The sequence below is a fragment of the Psammomys obesus genome, unplaced genomic scaffold (genome assembly GCF_907164565.1).
Source record: "Psammomys obesus unplaced genomic scaffold, mPsaObe1.curated_primary_1811, whole genome shotgun sequence".
Taxonomy (NCBI): domain Eukaryota; kingdom Metazoa; phylum Chordata; class Mammalia; order Rodentia; family Muridae; genus Psammomys; species Psammomys obesus.
The window spans coordinates 655,773-672,064 of record NW_026596079.1 but is presented as its reverse complement, the minus strand read 5'-3'; the positions used below and the strand labels follow the sequence as shown (position 1 = coordinate 672,064).

Below are 16,292 nucleotides of genomic sequence, written 5' to 3'. Positions count from 1 at the left end.
GCAAATCTCTGTGAGTTCGAGGTCAGCCTGGTCTACAAAGTGAGTCCAGGGTATGAGGACAAACTCTGCCTCAAAAAACTAACAAAAAACAAGCAATGCAATACAAATAAAGTGATTCATATAATTGGGTATTTGGACTTAATGGATCTGTCAGATGCCCTGGGGGACAACAACCCACATGCAAAGGGCACAGAAGGGTTCTGGATAGAAGGGCAATTGAGCTTTCTGAACTAAGCAGAACAAAGTTTCTTCTATTGTGGATATCAGTATTCCCAGAAGATTCAGTGAAAACATCTGAAAACTGCATAGCTTTGTATCGAAAGGCAATTAATTGAGATTCTAAGCTGGAGAACTGAAAACAGTTCAGATTCCTCACCTGCAAAGGGTATTTGGAATCTTGTGATTTGGTTGGGGCACTTCTCCATTATTTTGAAGACCAAACACTAGCCGTCACTTGGAGCTCTCTCTCCTGGCTAAGCAAGCTGAATGGTTAGCATCTACCAAGATGTGTTCTGAAGGCCCCAGTGAAGGATCCCACAAAGCCATAGGTGTGAGACACAGAGGAGTCTCTTTTTTGTTTTTTCAAATAATTTTTAAAAGATCTTATTTTATGTATGAATGCTTTATCTGTATGTGTGCCTGCATGCCAGAAGAGGGCACCAGGTCACATTATAGATAGTTGTGAGCCACACTGTGGTTGCTGGGAATTGAACTCAGGACCTCTGAAAAACAGACAGTGCTCTTAACCTCTGAGCCATCTCTCCAGCCCCTCCTTTGTCTTGTTGAGTCAGGGTCTTATGGATCCCAGACCCGCCTCACACTCAACATGTGGCTGATAACCTAGAGCTCCTCATCTTTCCGACTTCACTTCCCAAGTGCTGGGATTATCAGCATGTGTGCGCCACACTTACAGGCAAACAAGTTTATTCTCTACTGTAATAAAAACAATGGGAGCACACCTTTAATCCAGCATTTGGGAGACAGAGACAGGTAGATCTCTTGAGTTCAAGGCCCGTACTCTGATCCACATAGTAAGTTCAAGGCCTGTACCCTCATCTACATAGTTTCTGGACAGCCAGGACTATGTAGAAATCCTGTCTCAAACCAAACCAAATCAACCTTAACTCCAAAAACAGTGGCATGAAACACCCAGCGAGAGGACATCTGTTGGGAAGAGGGATGTGGAAGACAGCTAGGCTGAGAAAGGGCCTCCTGACCCAGCTAACCTTATAAGCCTCCTGCTGTAGGTGGGGGATGGGCAGGGTTTTGTCTTACTACCTAAAGGCTGCAAGGATGTGGTAGGATCATTCTTGCAGAGTTGTGCAGGTGAAAAGGAAAATCAGATGCAGGTAGGACCTTCTATGAAGGGCCAGTTTTAGACTAGGCCTTAATGGTCCCAGGATGCCAGCATAGCTAGGGGGGCTCACAGTGCCAGCCTTTTCCCCATCCAAAGCATGCCTCTGAAGTCAGGCTGGTGAGGTGTGTGTGGGGCACAGTAAGAGATGAAGGGTGGAATGGGAAGACTATGCTTTCCCTCAAGTCCTAGGGTTCATACAATATCAGCCTATTGTATCGGCTGCTCTAATGTGTTCTGTATTGAGTAAACACGTCTTCCAAGACTGTGACTTGTCCAGAAAAACTATCTTTTACAAGCAGTTAAAAAAAAAAAAACAAACAACTTTATTATTATTAGCTGAAGGGGCACTAATGGTATGAGTGTGAGTCAGAGACAACTTTGTAGACTCAGTTTCCCCTTAGAGGCAATCCAACTTCTCTTATCCAGGTGCGTCACAGAGCTGTAGGCCTGGGAGTGGGGCACAGGCTGATCAGCAGCATAGCAGAGCAGAGGAAGCCCTATCATGGGGCTGTCTTCTGGTAAGGAAACACAGACAAAGCATGGTTTGGAATATTTTTTTAACTATAGGTACATACAGAAAATACTCAAAAGAAAATGCAAACCACAAAACTGACACGTACGACATTTCCACAACCATAAAAACACTTCTTGCTCTGCTCTTTAGAAAATTATTTTTATTTTGTAAATGTCTCACTTTGGGCAAACTGAAGGATGTGGTGCTCACAGGAAGCGGGGATGAGACAGGTGGAAGGAGGGCGAGGCCTGGCTTGGCCTATGCAACCCCTTCTGGCAGCCTCCCCAATACCTACTGAGGCTGAACCCCTCTCCCATCCTCAGAGACAACAGATAAGAGAACCAGGTTAGGACAGTAAGGTAACAAGATTCTGGGCACAAGCCAGTAAATATGGTACCCCTCCCCCCTAAAGAAAGGGCCCAGAGGGACAATGCTGAAAGGTTTGTATGGAGTCCCTAGCACAGGCAAGAGACATACTAGTCTTCTGCATGTCTGGTTCCTCTTAGGCTGGAAGGCTCAGCTGCTGCACGTGACAGTCACAACGTAGGGTCTATGCTGAGCCTGTCATTGGGAGGCCTTATCAGTTCTCCTAGGTACTCTCAGACACACTACAACCCTAGGTGGGCACTGCCCCACCCCTAACCGTTTGTGTGCTTTGGGGTATGCCTCGGCTCCATGCACAAATACCCAAAGCTCTGTTGCCTCTGAGCCCCTGCCGGCCCAGCTTTACTCCTCATGCCCACTGTGTCCCAGTTGGCTTGTGCCCATGGGGAATAAGCCTCTTATCCTGTTTCTTCCCAGGAGACCTTCAGGCTGCTTTTTGTCCATCTCACACATCCAGACATGGACTCTTAGGGCAAGCTGGCCCTGCCCTGCCTTTTCCACCAACACTTTGCAATCTATAGGAACGCTCAGAGGAGAACCCTCTGTTTTTCCAAAGATCCTCTGTGCCAGGTGAACATGCTTGAAGAGCTGCCCCTAGGGCAGAGATCTAGGACCTGTATTTGAGTCAAAGGCTCCCATGGATGTGCTGGAGTTTGGCATGGGTCCTTTGTAGTAGGCAGAAGCTAAATATGGGCCTTGCCAACCCTCCTGGCCAGGCAACATTTGCAGAAGAGAACTCCAAGCCCCACACAGGAAGCCAAACAAGGTGCTGAAAAACTTTCAGCCTATGAGAAGGCAGCAGGGCCACACTGGCCTATTCCTGGTTGTGCTCAGGAAAACAGATGGGGCCTGTATTCTGTGTCACAGTTTGTCTCTCCACATTGCTCAGCCCTTTGCCCTCTTGAATGTCAGGTTGGAACATCAGTACTCGCACCCACATGGCCAGGGCTACCCTGTCCCTTAGCCTGGAAGGCGCAGGGCAGTTCAGGCCCAGGCCCAGGCCCAGGCAGTTTGCATGGGGTGATAGGAACTACCTAAGAGGCATGTGAAGGTCTGGTTAGGGCAGAGGAAACCGGTTCTTTGGTATTAAAGCAACGAAAAGCTATGATAGAAAAGCCTCATCTCCTAAGCAAAGATTGAAGGAGGCAAGTCCTACACTTCTCAGTATCTCTGAGGAATTGAAGAAAGGACCAGGGCCTAGCCCTATCAAGCATGGCTACTCCATATTCTGTGAGGCCCTAATACTTGCTCTGCTTACAACCACTACTCAGAGCATCTGTGAATGGCCTAGCAAGGAAAAGGCCTACGCTGCCGAGGCAACAGACCACGCTGCTCTGCCTTGGTCCTGTGGTGCCCCCACCACCACTAAATGCAGGTCTCACAGACAGTGGCTGCCTCCTTGGCAACCTGAGGACACCTGGCCCTCTCTACTGAGTAAAGCAAATTGATTCTTTCTCACTAAAATTGCATCACTTAAAGAGCCTGTAGCTTAATTTTTTCCTGGAAGAGACAGAATTTCACCCTGCATTCCGAAAACATTTGCTGAGCCCTACTAGCCAAGTCCTGCTTCCTTTGAGTGGTCAATGGCTCGGGGAGTCCAACCCTCTCTGGCTCACTGGCCAGGTCTCAGTCCCAACCCCTCTGATAAGACTGTCAGGGGAGGTGTCTCTGAAGTCTCTCCTGGGATGCACACATAGGTGCAGTGTCAGGGGCAGGGCAGGTTCTGACCACCAGGCCAAACCAAATCTCTCATGAAGTCCAATCACGGCCACGCCTTCCCCTCCAACAAAACAGAAAGTAGGAAACAAGGCTGCCTTTTTAATTGCAATCAAATATGCTGTCTGAAGTCAGCCAGGGACCCTGAGCCCGGCCAGGGAACCACCGTGCCACCTCGATGTGAGGATGGGAGCTGGGGTAAGGGCGGTCGGCTTCTTGCCCTCCTTGCCACCTGTACCTGAGGAGCCCAGAGTACTGTTTCCACTGTGGTCAGCCCAGCCTCTGGCTGCCTGCAGGAGGTGGGAGGCAAAGGGGAGGAAGTTGAGCCAGAGGCAGGGACCCCGTTGCACACGCATGCAGACTTTCTTAGTGTTTGATTTTGTTTGTTCTCCTCCTTTGCTAAAACGATCAGATAGTTGTGTGAAGCTGCTGCCAAGCCAGGGATGGGTGGGACAGCACTACTGGACTGCAGCCCTCTGCTCCTCAGGTGTCCGGGGCCCATCCTACTTCTGTATCTGGAACAGGAAGAGCCGCAGGTTAATGTTCTTGGCGGCCAGCAGCTTGTTGCACTCCACAGAGTCGATGATGGGCAGCGGCACATAGTCTGTCTCATTGCTCTCATTGGTGAAGACAAAGTGGTAGATGACAGGACTGATCCTCACGTCATCGTACGGCCCCTTGAGCAGAAGAAAAGAGCATTCCAGGGGCGCTGTGACTTTGCTCTTGAGGAGTAGCTGGAAGGAAAGTGTGCGCTTGCATGACAGGTTGGGGTTGCGCTCCGAGTCATTCACACGAGCCTTCAGGACCCATGTCTGGTTCAGTACTGTGAACCGTGGTGTTTCATAGTACAGGCGTGTGATGAAGTCATCAGTGCGATAAGGCCGGAACTGAACCTCTGTGGAGACAGACAGGGCCAGACAGCCAACTGTTAGTGCGGGGGAGGGCCAGGGGGTGGCGCCTTCCCCGACAGGCCAAGGACAGGCTCAGCCAGGGAGGAAGGCAACTTACCCAGACAGCGTGTTCTACTTGTCACAAGGCAAGTCAAACGCAATTATGGCAAATGGAAGTGCATAAGCTTTGGGGGAACAACTACAAACAGAATTAACACCAATTAGCTGGAGAGTCCTGAGGCTGTGGACATTAGGCCACGTGGCCCAGGTGTGGCCAACCCACAGAGCCACCCTCCTTACCCTCAGCCCCTGTCCCCGGAGGGGCGGGGTAAGCAGACACACAGACAGGATACAGTTCTGAGAACAAGTGCACTTTATTAGTTCTGATACAAAGCTGCCAGAAAAGCCGGCAGGTGGGCACATGGTATCTGGTCTTGCCCAAGGGGAGTGCCAAGTCCTCGATGTTGTACTGTGATGTGGATTCTGCCCGGCTGTCTGTGGGGCTGTCGCTTAGCAGGCAGACCCGCCTTTGCAGTCCTGTGGTTGGCGCGTCCTGCTGCGGATGTGTGGGCTCTTAGGCAGCCGGGCCTTCCTTCATGGACAGGGCTTCCCACCCAGCCTCTGCTGTAGCCACTTGGCCTGGCCCACCCAGACCCCACAGGCCATGAGCTCAGCCAAGGCTACTCTTAACCAAGAGCCATAGTTCTCTGCTGGTGCAGGCCCCTGGGTTCTTTGCATCTCAGGCCTGTTTGGGCTAGTCTAGGCAACACAGCATGACTGGCTGTCCAAGCCTGCCTGGGCGCTCTGAGCTGGCCACCTGCTGTAGGCTGAGCAGTAGAGGGAATGGAGTTTCCCTGAGTGGCCCCAGTATCAGCAGGTGCTTCTTGTTCTTTGGCCCAAGTTGTGGCCTGGCTCCTGCTCCCCGATCTGTTCAAAGCTGGTGGCAGATGCCTGGGAGCCATGAGATCCAGTGAGCATAGGCCCAGTCCAGCCTACTCATTGGTGGGCATCCACTCCCAGTTCTATAGTTTGAGCTGAGACCCTCAGCTTGTTCTGGAGCCCTGTCCCCGAACAGTTTCTTGTCAGTCTCAGGAGGCCCTGTGGCCTTCAGTGAACATCTGCAGACAGGACCTGACTTGAAGGAATGTTCTTCTTGCTCCGTGCTCCAAAGGTAAGGCCCCAGACTCCCAGACTGCCCAAAACATACCCAATTTTCTAGTTAGACCAACCATTCCAAATCTGTAGAGCCCCATACAGTGAGGGGGTTCATCTTGCTGGGGTGGTGGGCAGGGGGAAAGGACAGGTAGGAAGGACCTCTGTAAAGCTAGAGCCCCCATACAGTGAGGGGGTCCTCTTGCTGGGGTGGTGGGCAAGGGGGGAAAGGACGGGTAGGAAGGACCTCTGTAAAGCCATGCAGGTGCACCCCTGTTTCTGCAAAATCTCCAACCTATCTTCTTCCCCAAAGCATCTCTCTGCCCATCTGGAGCTTGTCCAGAGCCTGGCCATCGGCGCAGCCTGTGCCCACTGCCCAGAGCCTACTGCCACCCTGGCTCTTGGCTATAGCCCTTTAGCCCCGAACAACACCTGTGTGGCATGCAGGGGAATGTGGGGTGCCTCACCTGTGTACCCAATCTTCTCAAAGCTGAGCAGGCTGAAGATGCTGTTGTAGAGCTGCATCTCCTTGCGATGGCTCTGGTCCATCTCATCCAGGATCTCCATCAGCTCATTGCCTGTCTTGGTTGGGTGGGCACATGCAGCTTCGTGCACTGTCAGCTCATGGAAAGGGCCATGCCAGGGGCAGCCAATACGCTTGTACTTGCACTGTGTCACCCTGGAAGGTGAGAATAGTGGTCAAGTCTGTGGCTGGAGCAAATGGCCATGCCCAGTACTCTTTTAGAGACTACTTCTGCCCAAGCACAAACCCTTCCTTGTAGGACATGCTGAATTGTAAGCCCATCCACTTAGAGCATGTGCAGGCATGTATATGAGAGGCTGAAGGAGACTGAAAGAGTAAAAGGCTCTACAGCTGTTAGCCAGCATGCTTCCTGTGCCCACTACTGATGTCTTTCTGCCTGGCAGTAAGTGACTCCATATAGCCTTATATTAGGAAAGCTCTTAGTGCCAGGCCCTTGCCAAGCAAGTGGCTGTTTCTATATGCTGGGACTGGGTTGCCAAACAAAAGAGTCTCACTCAAACTTTCCAGAGCTTTTGAACTGATCCTGGTGTAGTGGGCCTTTCAAAGGTATACCCCAATAGCCACAGAGAATCCTAGAGGGCCAACATCATCTCCAGAGAGCAACTAGTACAGACCCTGTCTTCTGTAGAAAGGCATGCTCTTACTACCTGGGGTCTACAGGGTTATCACTGGGCTGCAGATGTGGTCCCCAGGGCTCAAGGCCACACCTTCACCATGGTTACCTGTCCTGGCATTCCTCTTTCTGGTGCCTCTCTAGAAGGGAGCGAGGGAACTGACGCAGACAGAAGCCACACTCTGAAGGCAGCTCGCTCACAGCTTTCTCCACAGCCAGGTTCCGGCAGCAGAGGCTCTTACTGATCTCACAGCGACAGTTGGGACACGTGGCCTGCTCCTCCTTCAGCCGGGCATCTGCTAGTAGGTGGATAAAACAGCCAGCGCACATCAAGTGACCGTTAGTGCACTGCGGAGAAGGAGAGGGAGGGGAAGCTCAGACCTGTGGGATACTTGCACGCACACGTGCCCACCCACGCTTGCTGGCTCCAGTCAGATGGTTGTCCTGTGGGACTCTAGGTGAGGAGTGCCTGCTGATTCCCAAGTCTTGCTAGTATTTAGCAAACACTGAGAGCTGCTTGAACTGTCATGCCAGAGAGAGCTAGCTCTGGTTTGTGAAGAGCAGGGTCTTATCAGGTCATGGGGGTGCTGGCTACATCTAAAGCAGGCCTGGCAGGCAACTGACTTGACCACACCTGGGCTTGGAACCTGGCTTTCCCACTTTTCCCATTATAGAATACTGGCTCTTGGCTTGACCATGCAGGGGCACCCAGCCAGCAGCTGTTCATGGGGTCATGGTTACTGCTGAGGTGGGCATTTTTCCCTTGGCTTCCAAAAGGCTGTTCATGTGGGGACTAGCAGTGGCTCGGGCTGAGGTCAACCCTGGCCCCTCTATATCAGCCCTTGCTGATAAACATAGGTGAGAATCTGCAGTTTCGACAAGGGAGGGTACTTGCTCCAGAGCCAATGGCACAGAGCTTACAGCAGGCAGAAAACTACGCTGGCTCATGTTGAAGGCAGGCAGGACCTGGTACTGAACTGAGCTGATATAAGGGATCAGCAGGAGCAGACCTGGCAGCTGGGATTCCTTGCTTATACAGACACACACTGCTGGAATTACTTTTATCCTAGGTCTCTTACTGACGCAATATGTACTGAGTACCATTTGGTGCCACAATATACGGAATGGGCTGAGAACCCTATGCCAGGGTGGGCTTCCACACTGTGAGAGACTCAGTGTTAAAGGAGAGACCAATATATCAGGCCTACCATGCTGAGGCTACTCTGTACAGTGTGCATTAGGGAAAGAGACACACGCAGCCACGGCCTGGCCATGCCAGGTTACATCTGCATAACTGCCATGCTTAAAAAACCTTAGGTGCCATCTTATTGCTTCAGCAGGCTCTCTGGGTCCTCAGTGGGTAATGGAATCTACATGCTGAAGACTGATGGTGATAGAGGCCTAATGTGGAATCTATGCCCACAGAGGGCACTCCATGATTATCTACAACCAAACCTAAGTTTCTTGAAGATTGAAACATGCACTATGAGGAGAGTAGCCTGCTTGAGCTGAGCCTGGATGAAGAGGACATGGCAGGGCCCAGCCAGAACCAGGTCCAGACACATCATCTACCTGAGGTGGACATGGTGTCTATCCCTAGAAGTCAATGGGAATGGACTTAGGATTGGAGCTGGGTATAGATGTGGCAGGTGCTGATCAAGGGTCCAAGTCACAGTCCTTTTATCCTCCATCTGCCTGGGGACTTCCTGGGACAATGACTACTGTTCCTTTTGGAAGGCAGGAGAGAATACCACACAAAGTTAAATGTTCATCTATTTCAGAGAGGCATTCTCAGGGTGCTCCATAGAAGTGGGATGTGACCACATAGCACCCTCTAAGAACTCTACCCAGAACTAGGATTGGTGTAAGCTCAGAACTCAGGAGGCAGAGGCAGGACTTTTTGAGGCCAGCTTGAAATACAAAGTGATTTTTGGACTACCCTCGACTATATGGGGGAACCTTGCTTAAGGAAAAAAAAAAAAGAAGTTCACTCAGCAAGACACAAGCAAGCACTAAAATTCCCGAGGACGTTGCAGGCCCACTATATTGTGTATATAGCTCTAGTCACTTTCTGGTGACATCCTGCCTGAGGCTTGGAGATGAGGCTCTAGGCCTAGGTCTGTTGTCACTTTCAGGGTTTACACCCTGAGTAGAGGGGCAACAGTATTTTTCCTGGCTGCAGCCTGATTCTCTCAATGTTTCTAAGCCAGGCTGAGGACACTTGCTCCTAATCTCAGCCCAGGAGGATTTGAAAAGAAGTCCTGGGCCCTCCTAATGGGAGCTGAGACTGCCAATCCTATCACTACTTCTCAGAATCACTCCTGCTCCCTACCCTGAAAGCAACTGGAACCTGGGCTGGGTCTGGCCATAGGGCACATTCTCCTACAAATTCCAGATTCAAATCAATTCCATACCACAAGGAAGTAGTGCTAACCCTGCTTTCCTCTAGGGGGAGTCTGCAACTACTGGGAAAAGTGGGGTGTCAGGGCCTTAACACTTCAGCTCTGAGTGGAAGAATAAGTCCCAAGATGTTCTGTAGCACACTGGCCCAGCTAAGGGCTAAGGCACCCACTTGGAGCCCCTCAGTAGCCATTCAAGGGATAGCCTCTAGGTAAGCTCTACGTGAATAACAGGCTAATCTGGAGCCTTCGCATAGCTTCCTGGAAAGACCTAACTTCAAATAGTAAACCCAGGACAGCCATATTTAGCCTTAGCTGGACAGACTGCACCTATCCTGACTTGTACCCACTGCATATTCAGAAGCTTGGCCACAGATCACTCTATGGTGCTAGTTGAGTGCCTAGGCACCTCCAAAAAAACTGCTCCTGCAGTGGCCAGGCCAGGCTGCCATCCCGTCACCACCACACAAACTCTGGACTTCTACCCATAATGATGCTGCAGGTCTTTCCAGGTCCTCTTATGACAGACACTGACTTGGAGCTCACAGGGTTGAACTCAGGCCTCAGCCCAGAGGTCACCAACAGCATGGTCTTGGACTTATCTTTTCTCTATAGGTCTCAGTTTCTTCCCAGGCATCAGATGCTATGGGGGGGGGGGGGGGAATGGTTTGCGGAAAAACTGACACTCATAGATTACAAAAGATTCAGGACAAATCCCACCTCTGCAGTTATCCATGTCAAAGCTTCTAGAGCTCCATCTTCAGGGTACTGAGGTCCCAGGATCCTCTAAATTGTTCAGAAATAGCTATTGCTTTTATACCCCCCAAATCCAAGACCTAGCCCTTCCATCTTTTAACCTGTAGGCAGCTCATAGGTGCCTAGCCTATGCATGCCCAGGGCAGAAGTGTTCTAGTTGAGCTGGGTTCTCATTTGGGTGAGGCAGCTAGATGGAATAGCTATGCTTAAGGAGAAGTCCTGCTCCTAAGTCATGAGCAGGTCTTAGAAATGGGCCTTCCACAACTTGGAGTTGGTTACAAGTTCCCTGTGGTCAGTCAGAATCTTTCAAGCCTGGAAAACATGGTCCTGGCAAACATTGGGAACCCAAAATAGAGTATGGATGTTACCCAGACCCATATATGAACATCCTACCCTCCTGCCCAGGGGATCACAGACTGACAGACCCTTGATAGAGCCACTGGTACCCAAAAGTACGAACACCAAGGCACTGCTCAGCCACCTGGAGGCTTTTTTCTTTAGTCTTCCATGGTAGGTTAGCTATAACCAGGACTCAGATGGGGCCCATCAATCCCACAGATTGTAGCTTTTACTCAGAAATGAACACTGCTTAGATTTAAAAAGTAACTCAATAACAAACTACCAACACACACACACACACACACACACACACACACACACCCCACAAACAAAAACAAAACCCTAGATTCCAGAAAGCCTACAGTCTTTGGATACCTAAGCAGTCCTTTCCCTAGGCTTTTTCCTGACTCAAAGAACTAATCAGGGGCTGGAGAGTTGGCTCAGCAGTTAACAGCTCTTGCTGTATCTTACAGGCATCCTATAACTCCTGTTTCAGGGATTTAAAGCCTTGCTCTGACACCAGTAGGTGCCAGGCACATACATGGTGTACATACATACACATGGGCAAAACACTCATGCACATAAAATAAATATAAAGGAGGAAGCAACATCATCATAATCATCATCACCATCACCACCATCAGTGCCAGGGGATCTGAGGCCATGTATGTGAAAGCCCTTGGACACCAAATAATCTCAGAAGGGATCTTGAGCAGAGATGGAACAAATGTTTTCTGGGCTTTCTGTCAATCAGATACCCAGTCTCCAATGATCAGAGGCAAAGGCAAAAACAGAATATACCAACTATCCTCTGGGGCAGAGTGGGAAAGGATGGGAATCCTTGTCAAAGGGAGAATAGAAGGCCCGAGTTGGGGTTTTGTTATAGTCAGGCACAAGAGGAAGCCCAGAGGCAGGTAGAGATGTAGAGAAGGCAGCTCAAGTGGGAAACAATTAGCAGCAACAGTGGAACAAGTGACACAGGGTCCTGGTCACAGAAGGTCATCTAGGCCTATGCCAGAGAGAGCTGGATCCATTGAATTCTGCGGCACAGGTCCATTTAACTGATTCCTGACCTCAAAAGCTTGTGAAGGGTGGGAGGAAGAAGCAGTATCTTTGTCAGATGCAGAGCTAAGGGGCTGAGCCCAGCTGACACCTAAGGAAAGGGTCAAGGCTGTGTCTATCTTACAAAGGTCCATACTGGGCTGTACGTGAAGGACTGTAGCAGGAGAGCTGGGGGAAGTAGGTCAGGGCTCGGGCTATGGCTGCAACATCCCAGGCCAGGGCTCCTCCAGAGAATGCACTTCTATGTTCAGTTACTCACTGGTTACACTGCCCTCCGGCCTCATGAATACATCCAGAACAGGAAGCCAGCAAACTGCCTGTCCACCTGCCAAGGACTAGCTAGAAGTTCTTATATGGTTTTCCCTCTGGCCTTCACGCTACCTACCAGGCACCTGCCATAGTGCTTGCCTGACTTTGGAAGGGTCCACCCTAGGCTCGGGAAGGTGGCTACACACCTTGCTAGGCCAGTTGCCCAGGACTTACCTAACACCCACACAAAGAACATCAAAGCATGCACCTGCTGTACCTGCTGCAGCACTTGACACAGGCCCCAAGGATAAGAGCTACTTGATTGATGGCCTTGGTCAGAGAACCTGAACAAATTTCCTAGTCTGCTTATGTCAGGGTATGGCTATGGCCCATGGAAATTAGCCCTGCAGGTCCAAAGGTGTGAATAAGCCCACATAGACATCTTGAATCTGTTCTTGTCCACTTCCCAGTACTTCTCTGGCCGAAAGGTAGCATATGGACGCTGGGCAGTGGTGGTGCACACCTTTAATCCCAGCACTTGGGAGGCAGAGGCAGAAGGATAACTGTGAGCTCAAGGCCAGCTTGGTCTACAGAGTGAGTTCCAGGACAGCAAACACTTTACAGAGAAACCCTGTCTTCAGAAATCAAAACCAAACAAACCAACCAACCTCTCATTACCACGCACCCAGCCAACTCCAGAAGCCCAGAGAGTTTTCCCCACAGTTCAGTGCCAGGCATAGCAAGGTTTCCCACTTCTTTTCACCCCAGCAGAGCATTGAATGCACAGTATGGCTGGTGCCGCCAAGTATTCTGTTGAGGACAGGCAAATGTTGCCAGCAAAAGCTGAAGGTGGAAACTGGTCTAAAGAGACAGCCCATTGATACCAATTAGACAAGAAGGCTAGCAGCAGACAGAAGAGCTGAGCTCAGGCAGAGGTGCTGACCTGCAATGGATCCTGACCAGAGATATTCCCATGACACCTGCGTTCAGATCTCTGAGAAGACTAGGCAAGAACCCTGGAGAGGGTGGTCTGGTACCTTGGTGGGGACAGCAACAGGAACAGGAGCCTCCAGGGCTGCACTGCACATGGTAGGAGACTGCCATGAAGTGTTTCTGGCAGCATTCCTAGATACTAGGAAATTTCCTTCCCCTTGCTTTACTCCCATTTTACATATTATCTGTGGGTAGTCAAAGTTTCAACATTTGCCTGAGACTCTTCCAAAATCACATATTCTAGAGGATTCTCCCAGTTTTTGCAGGTGACAGGGAAACATCTCTGCTCTAGCAGAGGGGAGGTGGGAAGGAGGCTAGCAGCAGAGCTTCCAGATCCAAGTCAAGGCCCCTAGTTCCTCTGGGTCACGAAGTGTGCTTCCAGGCAAGCCCTGGCTACCTTCAGCCTGGGACAGTACCTGGGAAGGCAGCCCTTCCACTCATACCACTCTATTACATCTCCTCAAATGCCTGACTTCAGATGCCCAAGCCAGAGCAACTCCTAACAGTGTATAGACTGGTTTGAACCAGCTGGTCTTATTAGTCACTCCAGGCAGAAGCAGAACTGTGGCTCTCTTTGTAGACCAGGAGCCAGTATCATGTGGCCTACCATCATGCCAGGATCAGCCAGGAAACCCCTCAATTCCTTGGGAACTCCTTCCATTGGCCTGTCTTGCTGGACTCTCACTAAATCCTAGGAAAGGAGGAGCTCTGCCACTAAGAAGGACCAAGAAGCCAAGGCAAGAAAAAGGCTGGTTGTGTGAAAGTTCTGATGGCCCCTAAAATGAGAGGTAAATACTGGTGCTCAAATCAGCAGCTGGGGAAAATGCCACCTCCAGCTGGTTCCAGCCTAACAGGTAGGAAAGAGGATGAGTGTCCCATTCAGGTCACTGGGATCCCCCTCCCACATGCCCCCACCCTCAACAACCTCAAGCCAAGGCAGGAAGAACATGGAGATCCGAAGAAGGGTGGGGAAAGAGCTACAGAGGCTAGACCTATACTAGCCCTCAGCCAGGTCCTCTGTCTAAAGAAAAGCAGGGAAACAGGCCCCACCAGAAACTTTTAGCTCCCGTAAGTACAAAGAAAGCTGACAGGGACTCTGCTTTGCTTTTCATAGAGGCTGGGAACTGAGGTGGAAAGAGACCAGAGGAAGGTGGACAGGCAGTTCCCATTGCTCTCTTTTACTTGGGAGAGGCCATCTTAGACCCACTCTGAGTCCTACTGACACACTGGGTCCTCACATGGAAAAGGGTAAGACAAAGTTCCTATGCCCTGGCAACCTTGGAAGCCAGCTTGGCATGGGTGGGGTGGGCCCGAGTAGGAAACCTGACCAGGTGGGGCAGGAGAAAGTACCCAAACAGTAACGTTTGTCGCAGGTGATTTCCTCCAGATCAAGATTGGGAAGGGATGAGAGACCCTCCCTTCTTCCACTTCTTTAGAAGGAAACAGGGCTCTCTATAGGGCACAAAAGAAGATATACTTAGTTGTTCAAAGACATGGAAGGCCACTCTTGGGGTGTGTGGGGGTGTGGCTGCCAAAATTGGAGCCCTATCTCCACTAAAGAAGCTTCCTCAGCCAGAGGGTCTCGAAGTGAGAGACAGGGTTAATGAGCAGTAGAAAAGGGGGGAGGGCACCTGTTCACAGATTTCTGCATGGTCAGCTGAAAAGGACCTGGAATATGGGGGGGGGGGGGGACACCCTGAAGGAACCAGAAGGTGAAGACAAGATCTAAGGTGGAGATAGAATATTCAGATCGGGAAGTAAACACAGAAAATGAGGTTCAGAGCAAGAAAAGACAAGGAGCCTCGACACAGGAGCGGGGTTTCGCTGGCCTGGGAGGTGGATGTTTGGATAGGATGGGTTCCCGGCCACCGGCCACCGGCCTCCAGGCGACGCGGCGCCGGGCCCGGCCGGCGGCCCTACCTGGTACACAGAAGCCTTGGGCAGGTCCAGGCACACGGTGCAGCACAACACCGAGTAGAGCCGCTCCTCCAGCTTTCCGCTGCCCGCTGCCACCGCCGCCGCCGCCGCCTCGGCCGCCTCGGCCGCCCGCAGCCGCTTCTTGGGCGGCGCGTCGGGGTCGCCCGCCGCCTCTTGCAGCTGCCGAGCGCCGGCCAGGCCCGCCTCGTCCGGGATCCCGGGCCCCGCAGCTTCGCCTAGAGCCGCCGCAGCCGGCCCCGCAGCAGCCCCAGGCCCGGCCCCTACCCCGACCGGCACGGCACCCGCGGGCCCCGCAGCCGGACCACCCCCGCCGGCCTCCTCGGCGCCGGACATCGCGGCCGGCCGGCCCGGCGGGCGGGTGCCGGCGCGCTCGCCGGCTGGAAGTTAGGGTCGCCGCGCGCCCCTGCCGGCTTCTCGCTGCCGCGGCAACCTCGCAGCCTGCCCACCGTGCGGCTGCCTCAGTGGGCCTGGCCCGCGCGTCGGCCCGCAGCCTCCCCGGCCACCAACCCCGGCGCAGCCGCCATCTTTGTTTTCGCTGCGAACCCCCCCCACACCACCGCCCCCTCGTCCTCCTGGTCACGTGGGCTCCGCGCGAGCCAATGGTGGGGCCGTGAGGGCCGAGACGCTATGGCGGCCGCCGCCAATGGACGAGCGAGAATGCCGGAGGGCCCACCCACTGTCGAGGATGAACAGAAGGGGGTGGGGTCCGCTAGGCTGGCCAGGAGAGGGGGTGGCGGCGAGGCCGGGGAGGACGGGTGCGCCCCTGGAAGGGTACAAACCACTCTGGGGTCTGGAGAGGCAGCTAGACTTAAGACTACTTAAAACTACGAAGTCCCCCCGACTCCCATGTCGGGGTGTGCCTGTGCTATTGTCCACAGAAATTCGGGCTTGCGTGCGTCAGGTTGGGGCCTAGCTGACTAGAGTGGAAGGGTACGAACTTGAAAAACCTACTGACCACCTCTCTTGTGCAAGGGGATAAAGGTCAACAAGATGCAAGTGCAGAACAGCGAAGGGCTGGGTATACTCCCTAACCCACCTCTGCGGCCCAGCCCCGGAGTCGGAGGCTGAAAAGGGTCCCTAGAGGAAAGTGAGGGCTTTAAGTCGTAAGACGTGTCTTGCACAGACAAGGCGGTGTCAAACAGGTAGTTATCAAGTCAGTCCAGAGACAAGATGTGCAGTTCCTGGGAATCACTGAGGTAGAGCCTTCTTCTGCCCTTTACTAACTCAGCCATTAGCTTGTGAAGGTCACTGCCCCAGAGGCCCACCTGCCAGGTCCACCAAGGATATATGCAAATCTACTATGTCCCGGGAAACCAAGGCCTAAAACTGTGTCTTCTCAGCACAGAACTTCTTTCTTCTATTTTTCCTTTTTCTTTCTTTTTCCTC

At 52.0% G+C, this 16,292-nt stretch overlaps 1 protein-coding gene across 2 annotated transcripts in view; it reads right to left on the bottom strand.

Moving 5' to 3' along the window:
- Positions 1–2,016: 2,016 nt before the first annotated feature.
- Zftraf1 (zinc finger TRAF-type containing 1) overlaps positions 2,017–16,292 on the bottom strand; it is a 16,438-nt gene continuing 2,162 nt past the window's right edge. Inside the window, exons 1-4 of one of the 2 annotated variants that reach the window (XM_055626450.1) lie at positions 14,889–15,436; positions 7,280–7,518; positions 6,481–6,692; positions 2,017–4,866 (exon numbers count right to left, since the gene is read on the bottom strand). In XM_055626450.1, coding sequence (XP_055482425.1) covers positions 4,475–4,866; positions 6,481–6,692; positions 7,280–7,518; positions 14,889–15,239 — 1,194 coding nt within the window. In that variant the 5' untranslated portion in view covers positions 15,240–15,436 and the 3' untranslated portion in view covers positions 2,017–4,474. Of the gene's footprint in view, positions 4,867–6,480; positions 6,693–7,279; positions 7,519–14,888; positions 15,437–16,292 lie in introns of those variants that run through there. The other variant, XM_055626455.1, reaches the window with a different exon arrangement.